At 41.2% G+C, this 13,275-nt stretch overlaps 1 protein-coding gene across 6 annotated transcripts in view; it reads left to right on the top strand.

Annotated features, from left to right (window-relative positions):
• Window positions 1-1,473: 1,473 nt before the first annotated feature.
• LOC308386867 (phosphatidylinositol-binding clathrin assembly protein-like) overlaps window positions 1,474-13,275 on the top strand; it is a 35,458-nt gene continuing 23,656 nt past the window's right edge. For 5 of the 6 annotated variants that reach the window (XM_080866681.1, XM_080866678.1, XM_080866680.1 and 2 more), the window contains exons 1-7: window positions 1,474-1,557; window positions 1,743-1,955; window positions 8,184-8,326; window positions 9,688-9,763; window positions 9,849-9,951; window positions 10,642-10,735; window positions 12,574-12,685. In XM_080866681.1, coding sequence (XP_080722807.1) covers window positions 1,826-1,955; window positions 8,184-8,326; window positions 9,688-9,763; window positions 9,849-9,951; window positions 10,642-10,735; window positions 12,574-12,685 — 658 coding nt within the window. In that variant the 5' untranslated portion in view covers window positions 1,474-1,557; window positions 1,743-1,825. Of the gene's footprint in view, window positions 1,576-1,742; window positions 1,956-8,183; window positions 8,327-9,687; window positions 9,764-9,848; window positions 9,952-10,641; window positions 10,736-12,573; window positions 12,686-13,275 lie in introns of all 6 variants that reach the window. The other variant, XM_080866677.1, reaches the window with a different exon arrangement.

Below are 13,275 nucleotides of genomic sequence, written 5' to 3'. Positions count from 1 at the left end.
CAATTAAACATTTCTGGAAGGGTTGGTGCTGGTAGGGATCATTTCCTGTGGAAGAAAAGTCATATGACCAGTGAAATGTTCTTTGTAGGTTAGTTTGATGGTACTAACCCCACCCCTTTCATGTTCACATGAAAGGGGTGGGGTTAACATATTAACTAACACAGTGAGTTAATAACCACTTTAATTGCCAGTGTTGTGTAAGTGTATCCAGGTCATGGAAAGATACGTGTGCTCCACTCACACCGTGTATAGCAGAGGTGCGGTGCTGCTGACTTCAGTTGAGGATATAATCAGGCACTGACTGACACGCCTTCTATAGATGAAATAGAGTCTAGGGATGAAGGGGACGGCTTGCCCGTCACTGGGGGCGAGGTCACTGAGGTAGTTAAACAATTCTTTGGTGGCCGACCCCGGTACTGACGAGGTTCGCCCTCAGTTCCTAAAAACTCTGGATATTGAAGGACTGTCTTGTTTGACATGCCTCTGCAACATTGCATGGAGATCTGGGACGGTGGCTCTGGACTGGCAGACTGGGGTGGTGGTTCCTGTTTTTAAGAAGGGGGACCGGAGGGTGTGCTCCAACTACAGGGGAAATCACACTCCTCTGCCTCCCTGGAAAAAGGGAACACGGAAAGGAGCATTCGCATAGTAGTCCAACCACGGATACAGGAGAAACAATGTGATCAAGTGTATATATTTGTTTGGTTATTTCCTATTTTCATTCATTATTGACACATTTAATAAATTATTTAAAATTATTTATGACATATGACGTATTTAGTTGATTAATTTTGGCACAGTTGGCACTCCACATTTTTACGCTAAAATAAAAGTTTGAACTGAATCTTTATTTATGGTTTAAAAGGGCACTGTGTATCAATGTAGAAAAAAATATCCTATAGTTTGATATTTAGTGGTATTGCTCATTGTTGAGTATATTGTTCTGTTTGTTTTCTTGTTATGTGCAAACTATTGTCAGAGTGTAATTTTGGTTGCCTACTTGTCTTATCACAGATAGGGGGCAGGTGTCAATAAGAATTTATTCTTCTGGCTCCTTTTCATGCATGGAACCAGTGCTACTTTAATTGAAAGGAAGGTTGTGAATAGGAAATGAATTACTAGTGTACCATGTGTGAAACTAAATAAATAAATAAATAAATAAATAATAAATAAATGATGCACATTTTATTTCAATGGCAACTGAAGTGTTGGATTTCATATAATAGCTTCACTTGAATGGAAAAATTACTGGAGACCGAATCTGTGAAAGCCCGATGGTGGCGGTCCATTTGCACTACTTTATTTCTTTTAGAGCTGTTCTGTTGATCGCTTTGTAAAGACTAAATTCAAAAAACACTGAACACATAAAATGTTAGTGGTATTTCATCGTTGTGCTTTTATTTTTTCCCCCTGAAAATTAGGCTACACTTATTGTGGAAAATGTAACCGGAAGTAACTTCTACTTTCATTTAGTCCATCTGGCGACGACATGTGAGTTGACTTGAACAGGAAGAGGAAAAAACGGCTACAGACCTACCGCATCGAGTAAAAGGCAGGGTGCGTATCACACCGTTAGTAAGTGCCAGGCTTTTATTTGTCGCTGCACATTCAGTTCGTGTTTTTAAGCTGTGTGAATAATTTATCTGTAGTCGGTTGGATAGCTAGCTAGCTTATGAGATCAATTTAACGGCTGCCGTCTTCTCATCACTTCTTCTCTGTCTGGTTGTTTCCTGTGTTGTCAGGTGGAACAGAACCTTTGAAGAATCTAAGCCAGTCTGCTGAGACGTTTTTAACAGCAAGAAGAGTTTGTTGGAGCCGATACAGAATGTCCGGACAGAGCATTACTGACAGGATCACGGCCGCTCAGCACAGCGTCACCGGCTCGGCGATTTCGAAAACTGTCTGCAAGGCAACCACTCATGAAATAATGGGGCCAAAGAAGAAGCACTTGAACTGTAAGTTTCGTTTCCCTGTTTAGAAAAGTTGCACATTTCCTTCCCATTTTTTCGGTTAATACTGGATTTGAGCGCTGTGTCTGTGGGGCCTGCACATACTGTAACGCTATAATCACAGGGCCAGACGGTGCTTTTACGAGTTTCAGGAAACTTTCGAGAAAAGTAAACCCACCGTGTTTGATGTAAGCAGGGATCTGTACTGTACGCTTCATACAACTGTATTTACCAGCAGGATGTTATTGCCCACACTTTAACTCCACCTGCAAAGAACTCGCCGAGTAGCTTTAGAAAGTTTAACCCGCCTGTTCCACGTGAGGCTAAAAGGCTCAAATCTGTGTTATTCTTTTGAAATACATGATGGGACTTTGGGTCAACAACCAACATCCAGAAAGGCTCTAAAGTCACAGAGCTCGTTCTGTTATACAGAACACACACAGGCTGGACTTTGATAACCACAGTCATAATCATTTACAGCTCTGTACAACATGCTGTGTAGCTGACTCTGCTCTTATTCCTGGAAGCAGCTTCGTAGTTACCGACTTTACAACTTTACCAAGAGTTGGTAAATGCAGATTACTTTCAGCACAGCTTACCTTGTGCATTGTGGAGGAATACAGCAAGTATTCCTCCACAATAAGCCTACTGAAAGCTGCTTTCTGGGTTCTGTTGGTGGTGTTTGATGTTTTAAGTTACTGAAAGGAACTTTTTTATTTTTTAAACAATTATCTTTACTATATATCATGGCAGAATGATCTGCATCAAAAAGTACATTTTAAACTAGGGCTGCCACAAACGATTATTTTGATAGTCAACTAGTCACCGATGATTTTTGCGATTAGTCTGCAAGGCTACATGTATGTTTCCCGTCCAATGGACCATGCATCCATTGGATGGGAAACGTACAGCTTCTTGCACCAGCATGTGTCTGCTCTCATATAACTATCATTAGCTTACAGCTTGAAGTGTTTAAGGTATGTGCTAACTAAAATTAAGACAAGATGATTGTTTATTACACTTAATAAAATTAGCAGATTGTCTCGGTGGAGTTTAATAAACTCAGCCGGCTGCTCCTTGCTGTCTAAAATATAACAGGACCAATGTTCCCTCTAAGCTGCGCACTGCTGGCTTGGTCTCTGCGCACAGGAAATCTGCGTTGCGCACAAAAAAAAAAAAATCTAACCTGAATTGAAATGAAAACAAAAACTTTAACAATCCTGTTCTGCAGTGTTAGTCAGTGACTGGCTGCTCCCGTATGGGATCAGAACGATGCCGCCTTATCCCAAAGTCCAGCCAATCACGCGATTCACATTCGTATATACGCAGCTAATCAACGTGGTTGACAGGCTATGACAGCGTCCTTATGTGCGACACCGGTGTTTTAGCAAAGCGGCTGATGTGGAGTGAAGCCACGTTAATGACAACGTGTACAACCATTGGAGATGTGAGCAGGACAGACGGAACAACTGACGGACAAAGTGTGGACTTTATACCAGTTTTTAAATCGTGTTGATCGGCCACGTAAAACCAGAGTTATGATAAAATATCTGCAATGTTTGTTTTTCTTCCTGAATACTGTCGTTGTTTCTATTTACTGCAGGAAGAAACGGTGAAAACAGCGTTTTATAAGGAAAACGCTCGAAAGCCTGTGAGCAAAACAGCCCCCCTCCCCCAGCCTTTCCTATTGGTGGAAAAATGACATGGCAACATGGCATTTAGTTGTTTAGGGAGGGGGAAGTTTTAGGAGTGACGGCGTGTTTTGAGAGATTTGAGACGTTTAGCACAAATCTTGTGTAGTTAGTGTGTAGTGTAGTCAATAGTTGTGTTGTGTGTGTCAGAACAATGGTTTACAGGTGTTACAGCAGTGACACATCTGCTGCTCTCAGGCCTGCAGGTATCAGGCTGCTGTTCTCCTTCATCTCAGTGGACAGAAATTATTTTTTGGAGCGGCACAAATAATTTGTGTGGCATCAGATTTGATGCAGAACAGCTGATTGTTCTGTAAATAGTTTGAAATGTTTGTTTAAAAAACGCCTTGGCTGCATTTTTAGGTACCGTATTTCCCGGACTACAAAGCGCACCTGAATATTAGCCGCACAAGCTAAAATCAGGGGAAAATCCTGTTTTGTACATACATTAGCCGCACCTGACTAAAAGCCGCAGGGTTCAAAGCTCGTGCAAAAAGTAGCGGCTTATAGCCCGACAATTACGGTAAACAGCTGCAAAAAACTTTGTTTGCAAAACTCAGTTACTTTTTTGAAGAAGTAACTATATAATTAATTGCCCAACATTGGTCATTATTTACTGTATTTTGCAGACAGAGTTACAGACTCTCTCCCACAGACTCATAATACAGTCAGAGCTTTATAAATATATAAAAAAGAAGTTTTTTTTTCAAAATTGGAGTTCAGGTTATTTTTCCTTCCAATAGTGTTAACATGCTGCAGGTCATGAGCAAGATTTATTTAAATTTTCATTGTAAGTGGACTAAAGCAGTCAATTAAAAGTAGTCTAACATAAATGCTGTAATTTGATTACTTTAATAAACATGTAACTTGCATGGATTGGATGCTGGCGTGACCACAGTGCACACGTCTGTTGTTGCTCACAGTGGTCCAAGTGTCCGCTCAGGGAGTTTGTGTGTTTGCTCAGACACGTGAAACATTAGAGGGGACGTTGAACTGGACACTGGAGTAAACTCTCGACCATCTCACACTTCTGTTTAATCAGTTTTCTGTTTGACGTTTATTCAGCTGTGTGAAAACCAAGGAGGAACCCACCCGATGGATTAATAGTTTTATTTTATCTAATCTAATAATTTTAATCTCAGCCAAACTGATTCACTCAGGCACAAATAAAACACTGAAAAAGACAAACAATAACATTTTTAAGTTATCTAAGTGACTTATATATCATGTTTAGCCCGAGTAGCCAAAGATCGCGGGGGTTTAAAACGATGTGCCGAGAGTTTGCTGTTCTCACCCTTGAACCCCCGGCTAGCTGTCGAGCAGCACTTTTGCAAATATGTGGTGTCTTGATAAACTGAGCAGATATTTGAAGTTTACACAGCCACATTCTTGCCTGAAAATATCTTAAAAGTTTATTTTGTGACTCAGAAAGATTAATAAGAGTAACATTAAAACTTAGTAGCGCCGCCATTGCTGGAAACTGGAATTTGCAGCGCCGCGCTATGAATTCTGGGATATGGTGGGCCACGAAGGACACACCCGACCCATCCTTCAAATCTGGGGAAATTAAGGATGCATTTGTCGGAGTCTTCGAATTTGGACAGGCTTCGTCGTGCCGCTGTGACGTAATCGGCCTACAAATGCGACCAAAAATATTTATCACGATATACATTTGAAAATTTGTGATAACGACATAACTGACGATATAATTGACACGAGACAAAATACTTTACAACTCCTCAACTTTATTAGTGCAAAAAAACCATCAATGTATTTTCACTTAAACAAGCAGCTGTTTTATCTGCATTAAAGTTATAGAAAAATGTAACAGTGCAAATGCAAACTCCTCACTGACAGTTTAACCAAAAGGCATTTCCAGTGGAAACTGGCCGACATATCCTGAGCACAACCATGTATAATATCCACAACACTTAAAAGAGGTTATACACACACAATACGGTAACATTATGTTGAAGCACAGTACGTATCACTCCGCGAGGCTCCGCCTACGATAGCCGTAATGCTCCCACAATCCATCGAGCGGTGCGGCTTCGTAGCTCAGCAAAGTCGTACTGAAACATGTGACAGATTTTCGAGCGCCGTGCACATAAAATCGTTTCGAGGTCATAAACACAACCAGAGTTCATACATAAGGCACACGGGATTATAAGGGGCTCTGTCGACTTTCAGAAAAATCAAAGGATTGATTTTAAGTGCGCCGTATTTTCCAAACAACACGGTAATAACGACGGCCCGCTAGCATGCGCTACCAAAAATAGTGCTTTGTTGTGTATCTGACGGACCAAAGCTAAACCAGTTCCACACCAGTGAAGCTGCAGAATTTTTACAAACCAGTTCAGGTTCATCAGTTTCATTCAACGATCCACTTTCGCCCTTCTCATTCTCCGTCACCGCCATGCTTTTTCCTTCCATGTGCGTATGAAAACAAAGGCACTGCGCATGTGCGTTTTACCCATATTCTATCACCATATTTCTTTTTCCTATCGTTGCCCAACGTTACACCGGTATTACCGTGGACGGTATGATATGGCCCAGCCCTAAGATGTGGTTTAATTTAGTTAAATCTGCAAGCGTAGGAGAGATCTCGTCTGATCTCGGAAGCTAAGCAGGTACTGATCAGAAGGTTGGTGGTTCGATTCCCCCAGTCTGCATGCCATATATCCTTGGGCAAGATACTAACCCCAAGTTGCTTTCTGATGCATCCATCGGAGAGAAACTCCATCCTCATCGGAGTATCAAAATGTCATAAAAAGTCATCTTTCAGAAAAACTACTGCAACTTCCATTTAAGAGTCAGTGTGTGTGAATGTTAGGTAGAAAGCACCAAGGAAAATGTGGTTGTGCGAATGGGAGTGAGTGGGTGAAAGCACAAGTTGTGTAAAGCGCTTTAAGTGCTCAAGATTGAGTAGAAAAGCGCTATAAGAACCAGTCCATCTACCATGTGCCATACCTAAATATTTAATATTTCCAGATTGCAGTGGGGCAGAAGAAGGGTTATGGAAGGAGCAGTTAATCAGAAGAACTGCAGATTTTAACCAGTTTATTGAATAATCTGAAACTCTTGCTAAAGAGTTTATTAGTGTGATTACCTCAGAGAGATTGGTTTGTGAGTGCTGGAGAAAAAGCAACACATCATCCGCATAAAGAGGGATGATCACTGCAGCCTGTCTAACTGCTGCTGCAGGTGGTTGGATAAAAACTGCAAACAGTGACGGGGAGAGTGGGCGTCCCTGCCTGCTGGGCGTCCCTGCCTGCTGGGCGTCCCTGCCTGCTGGGCGTCCCTGCCTGCTGGGCGTCCCTGCCTGCTGGGCGTCCCTGCCTGGTGCCCCTCAGGAGACAGAAGCTGGAGGATGTTTGGTCATTTGTTTTGACACAAGCTGTTGGGGAATTATATCATATTTTTAACCAGTTAATGAAAGAGGTTCGAAACCAAAGTTTCCAGTTAACTCTGTCAAACGCTTTTTCTGCATCTAGAAACAATACTGTGGTTTCAGTGTTTTTTCAGCAAGAACAGTCTATCAAATTAAGTCATCTACGTGTATTTGTTGATGAGTGCTGCCTTTAGTGAAGCCAGTTTGGTCAGGATGAGTTATGAGGGGGGTTCTCTTCTCTGATCTCAGAGCTTTGCAGATTATTTTAAGGTCTACATTAATGAGGGATATTGGACGATAGCTGGTAGTAAACACAGGGTCTCTGCCTGGTTTTAGCAGGAGATTCATGTTTGGTGGACGTCTGTCATTTTCCTTGATTTCTGCAGCACTCTGTGGAATAATGGTGCCAGAATTGTCCAGAATTCTGCTGGAAAGCCGTCTGGACCTGGAGCCTTACTGTTGGGCAAACTTATCAGGGCTTCCTGCAGCTCACCTGCTGTCAGCAGTGAGTCCAGTGCCATTGCCTGACTGTCTGGTAGTTTTGGAAAAGTTATGTTGTCAAGAAACTGATCAACTTTATTTTTTGATGAAGTTATCTGTTGTGAATATAAAGTTTTGTAAAAGTCCCTGAAAGTGATGTTTCTTCTTTCAGGATCTTAGACGGTGTTGCCTGATAAATCTTTAATCGCATCACAGTTGTTTCTTTATTCTTAACTGGTTTGCTAGAATCCGGATTTATTACCATGTTGAACATTTTGAAAGTGAAGTCTTTGTACTAGAAATTGTTTTTTTTTTCTTTTTTAAATATAAACTTTTCTTTTAATTCAAGTTTTGCATTACAAACTTTTTCAGTATTTAGCAACTGCATTTCGTTGCCTTGTACTTGTAACATGTGCAATGACAATAAAGTTGAATTGTGTTCAGTATTTCCTGTTCCTGGTGGGACATGTCGGCTTCTCTAAAGATTTGATGATTTCTTCTAATTCCTCAATATGTTTGTTTTCTTTTTAACGTGATGAGAATGAAATGATTTTAGCTCTCATCACAGCTGTCCTGCTTCCCAGAGAACAGACTGATGTTTCAGGCAGGTCATTATTGCCTCAGTATGACTTCAGCTCATCTTTTCCCACTTTGCATTTTTCACTCCTGCAGACTTGATTCAGTGCACCAACGAGATGAATGTGAACATCCCTCAGCTGGCTGATACCCTGTTTGAGCGGACTGCCAGCACCAGCTGGGTGGTTGTCTTCAAGTCTCTCACCACTACACACCATCTGATGGTCTATGGCAATGAGGTCAGCAAGCGGACATGAAACACTACAAAGGCTCATTTACACCACGGAGCCCTGAACCGCCATAGCTTCAACACCGTCTGTGAACACTGGTTTAAGAAATGGGTGTTTAAAGTATTTACGACATGTTTAGCGCCATCTTGTGCCAAAACAGAATATGAGGTCAACAGGTTGGTTAGTGGCAGCTAATAGGCTAACATTAGGTATGTTAAATAATTAGTAAGGTAACCAGTAACTAAGTGGAAAACAAGGCTCCTCGCTGCAACAATGAGCTTTATGTGAAGAAACTGAGAACATACCGTCTGCTTCCACTGTCTTTAGCACTAACTGGTTCTGGTTGTTTGGCTAGCTGCACTGAAACAGGAAGTGTAATGTTTGTATTAATAAAGGAGGACCGCCAAGCTGCAGTGAGACACTCTGACCTTTCCTCTGAGTTGTGATGCACTGAGTGGCATAAACAGCTGATGTCCACAAGATGCGATCTATGCAATAAAAACGGGTTCCTACATGCGCATCACGCGCAAACATAAATATGTTTCTGGACGTTTCAGTGGGAGAAACGTTTCATCATCATCCAGGTGACTTCCTCAGTCTCAGCTGACTGCAGGTTTCAACCTTATAGCAGGACATTTGCACAATAACTGAAACCAGCACCAGTGCAGTCAGCTGAGACTGAAGAAGTCACCTGGATGATGATGAAACGTTTAAGTAAGTAAGTAAAATTTATTTATATAGCACATTTCACAGATAAAAATCACAAAGTGCTTTACAATAAGATCAGACACACAAGTTAAAACGTCCACGTGGACAGAATCGACCTTTGGGGATTTACTTACCTGGATGATCGAGCATCAAGACCTCTATTAGACCGCTTTTTAGTTTTAGTGTCCTTTTTTTGGTTCCGTTACTAGTTAGCTACCATAAACTAATCTAAGTATATGAGCCCCAACCAATCAGCCCAGTGCTGTTATGTTCTGTACTGGTACAAGATGGCGCTAAACATGTTCTTAAACACAGGTGTCCAACTGCAGGCCTCGAGGGCCGGTGTCCTGCAGGTTTTAGATGTGTCCTTGGTCCAACACAGCTGACTCAAATGACCTCCTCAACATGTGCTGAAGTCCTCCAGACGCCTGCTAACAAACTAATCGTGTGAGTCAGGCGTGTTGACCCACGGTTATATCTAAAACCTGCAGGACGCCGGCCCTCGAGGCCTGCAGTTGGACGCCCCTGGTATAAAAGCTTTAAACAGTTCATAGTTAATCCAGCTTCACAGACAGTTAAATCTGTGACAGGCTTTGAGCATCTGTGGGCGTGCAGCGCTGCTGCAGACATTCATGGTTCATTCATGTGGTGTTTTTTTGCAGAGATTTATACAATATCTGGCTTCAAGAAACACACTTTTTAACCTCAGCAACTTTTTGGACAGAAGTGGCCTACAAGGTATCTCACAAACATCCACGACAGCCACGTTTCCCTGCGATACGCCGTCTATACTCACTCGTCTCTTCTCTGGTTTCTAACGTAGGCTATGATATGTCAACGTTCATCAGGAGGTACAGCCGCTACCTGAATGAGAAGGCTGTCTCCTACAGACAAGTCGCATTTGACTTCACTAAAGTGAAAAGAGGGTAAGGTTCATGTTTCTCACTGACTCGTGTTCGTCCTTTCTTACACCTGAGCCCCAAAGCTTGAATTTCTCGTTCAGGTGATCGTGTGTGACACTCCGGGGTGATATTAAAAATATCGTTGCACTACTTTTGTTTCCTTGTGACAGTTTTGTTAAAGTTGCAGAAAGCAACATATAACTTCTGCAGCTCTGTTTGAGGAAAGCCGAGTTCCTGGTTTTGCTTCACTTCACCATTTTAAAGGCAAGATATTTCCAAATAGCAGCGTTAGCATCTTTTTGTGAATTTGATTATCTTTCTTATTTTATTTCATAATTTGTCATATTGGGCCTAATTTTACTGGTTAGTTTTCATCAAATGCAGCTGTAGTCATAATTTTACTTCACTCCGTAGGACAGCTGCACGTCTCAGTGTCGGACTCTAAATTAAATTACATATAACTTCATTAATTCTTCATTAATATTTCTATTGTGACGTTTGCAGTCTTGACATCCTTTAGATAGTAGAGACGTATCTGCTGGCTAATGATGTTCATTTCAAAAGTGCCAACTTGGCAGACGAGCCACACAAAAAGACTTAAATGAACATTAATTATCCAGAGCTCTAACCCACAGCAAAGAAACGATTATTACCATGGGTGACAGTAAAATTAAAATGCGTTAAAATAATGATGCTTTCTCTTTGCTTTCACAGGCCTGATGGAGTCATGAGGACCATGAACACAGAGAAACTCCTTAAAACCGTTTCTGTCATTCAGACTCAGATGGATGTGTTGCTTGATTTCAATGTGAGTGCTCGGCATCGTCAGACGTCTCAGCACAAGTAACTTACAGTGATGGGAATAACAGCGTAAACGTTTCAGTAACCAGTAATCGAACAACGCTGTTACTGTTACCGACACGAAAACGTGGTGCGGACATGTTACTGCGTTTCCACACACAGACGGTTGGCGCTGTCATCAGCTTATTGCGAAACAGTCGCACGAGTGCTGCTGATTGGCTGAGGAAGAACAAAACAGTCGTAGTAAATCAATTACATGACCAGTTTAAGATGACATAGCGACAAGATGCTGATGTCGACCCAAGACGACCCAGAGTATCGATTTCTGTGTTAAAAGTGTCGACTTTATACCAGTTTTTAAATTGTGTTGATCGGCCACGAAAAACCAGAGTTATAATAAAATAATATATACGCCATGTTTTCTCCTGAATAATCGAACACTGGAGTTTACTGTGGGACGCGCTCGAATGACCTCTCTGCTTGTGAGCAAAAACAAAACCCCCCTTTCCTGTTTGTGGAAAATATACCATGTCCACCAATCAAAAAATGGCATTTGGTTGTTTGGGAAGAGGGCGAAGTTTTAAGAGTGACGGCGGTGAGAGAGAGAGAGATTTGTGACATTTAGTGTGTAGTGTAGTGGATAGTGTTGTTGTGTGTGTCAGAACAATGAGGCGACTGCTGAAGGTCACAGCTGCTGCCAAAAAGCCACCAAACAGTGTAAACGCTGTCTGCAGGTGGAAACAGGAGCAGCGACACACCTGCTGCTGTCAGGCCTGCAGGTATCAGCCTGTGATCTGCTTTTTTATCTTACAGTGGACAGAAATTATTTTTGGGAGGGGCACAAATAGATGATTGTGTGGCATCTTATTTGATGCAGAACAGCTGATTGTTCTGTAAATAGTTTCAGTGGTTATAAAATAACAGCTTGGCTGCATTTTAGGTAAATAGCTGCATATAACTTTGTTGTTTGTAAAACCTGTGCATAGGTTTATATTTGCATTTCAAGTTAAGAGAATGATTTTTAAACATGTTTGTGGTTGTTACAGTAAAAACATAACTTTTTCTACTCGGATTTTATATTTTGTGTCTGGTTTCAGATCAGCTGTGCTGATACAGTATGTCAAATGAAAAAATAACTGTAAATTCAGACGTGTGAGGTTGTGCTGAAAAGAACGGCACCAAACAAAACAAGGCAGGATAAATCGTTTTTAAAGGTGAAATGACAAGTAGTCAAAAACACCCTCGACCACAGAGGGTTGAACATTTTTTAAAGTAACGCAGTAGTTACTTTTTCTAGAATTTAGTTACTGTATAATATTGTAACTCAGTTACTAACATAGTTACTTAACACAGTAAAAGTAACTATAACTACTTACTTTTCTTGTTTGTTTGTTAGCCCGGCGTGTTTTATAAGCGCTCTTTACATGGCTTTAACTTTGTTACCGTTTTAGACCAAATTAAGGCAAAAAATGGTTTTGAAAGAAGAGAAGACGAACTTTACTGGGCAGCACAAAGTACTGCTGTCTGAAAAAGCAGCACTGCCTCGATCTTACCACGTGCGCCACACATTATCATTACTCCTCAACCATTTTTACAGAAAATTCTAATGGTTCATGAAAGATGAGAATCAGTTTGTTTTGCCACAATTATAAAATAAGTGCAGGTGAGGTTGATTCTGTTTACCTGGACGTTTCGTCACTCATCCAAGTGACTCCTTCGAGACTGAAGCAGTAAGGCTACGTTGAAATGAAGAGACTCACTCTTTGGGGATTTACTCACCTGGACGATTGAGCATGCATCGAGACGGTTAAACACGATGTTTTAACACCGGCACCTCCCTTTTAGGTCAACGCCAATGAGCTGACGAACGGTGTGATCAATGCAGCCTTCATGCTTCTGTTTAAAGATGCAATCCGGCTGTTTGCGGCCTACAACGAGAGCATAATCAACCTCCTGGGTAAGGACAGGTTGTTTTTTGTCAGCCATGTCATCCTTTTATTTTACCTTTACAGGACCTTTTACTAGATGAGGCTCTCCACCTGAGTTTAGACATTTATACACAGCTTTAATTAACAAAGTTTTATGATGAATGTTTAGGAATTACAGCCGTTTTTACATATAATACCTTATTTTAAGAGGCGCAAAAGTAATTGGGCAGTTGAAGGAGGTTTAATGGTATCCTTGTTATTGTATTGTATGACAGATTAGGGAGATAAAACATCTGGACGAGTTTCTAGTGTTGAATTCGTATTTGGTAGCTGTTGACTGGAAGTAATGGTTCCAGATACTCTACTGGTCAATAGATTAGAACAACCCAGTTTTTCCAGTTATTTATTTCTGTTCAAGTTGTTCAAATCCAATGAACAGCTCGAAATGGTAAAAAGGTAAGTGGGGACCTCCCAGAGGTTTAAAAAAAGGTAAGGTTACCCAAAACTGAAAAATAATGCACATTTCAGAAAATGGCCTTTTTCAGGGAACAAAAACAGGTTAACAATTTAAAGCTGCTCTGCAACAGTGGAGGTTGATCCAGCCGTGAAAGCTGGTGCT

Source organism: Rhamphochromis sp. 'chilingali' (genome assembly GCF_963969265.1).
Source record: "Rhamphochromis sp. 'chilingali' genome assembly, chromosome: 19".
NCBI classification, from domain to species: domain Eukaryota; kingdom Metazoa; phylum Chordata; class Actinopteri; order Cichliformes; family Cichlidae; genus Rhamphochromis; species Rhamphochromis sp. 'chilingali'.
Note: the sequence above shows the minus strand (reverse complement) of the source record. Positions and strands in the feature narration are given on the sequence as shown.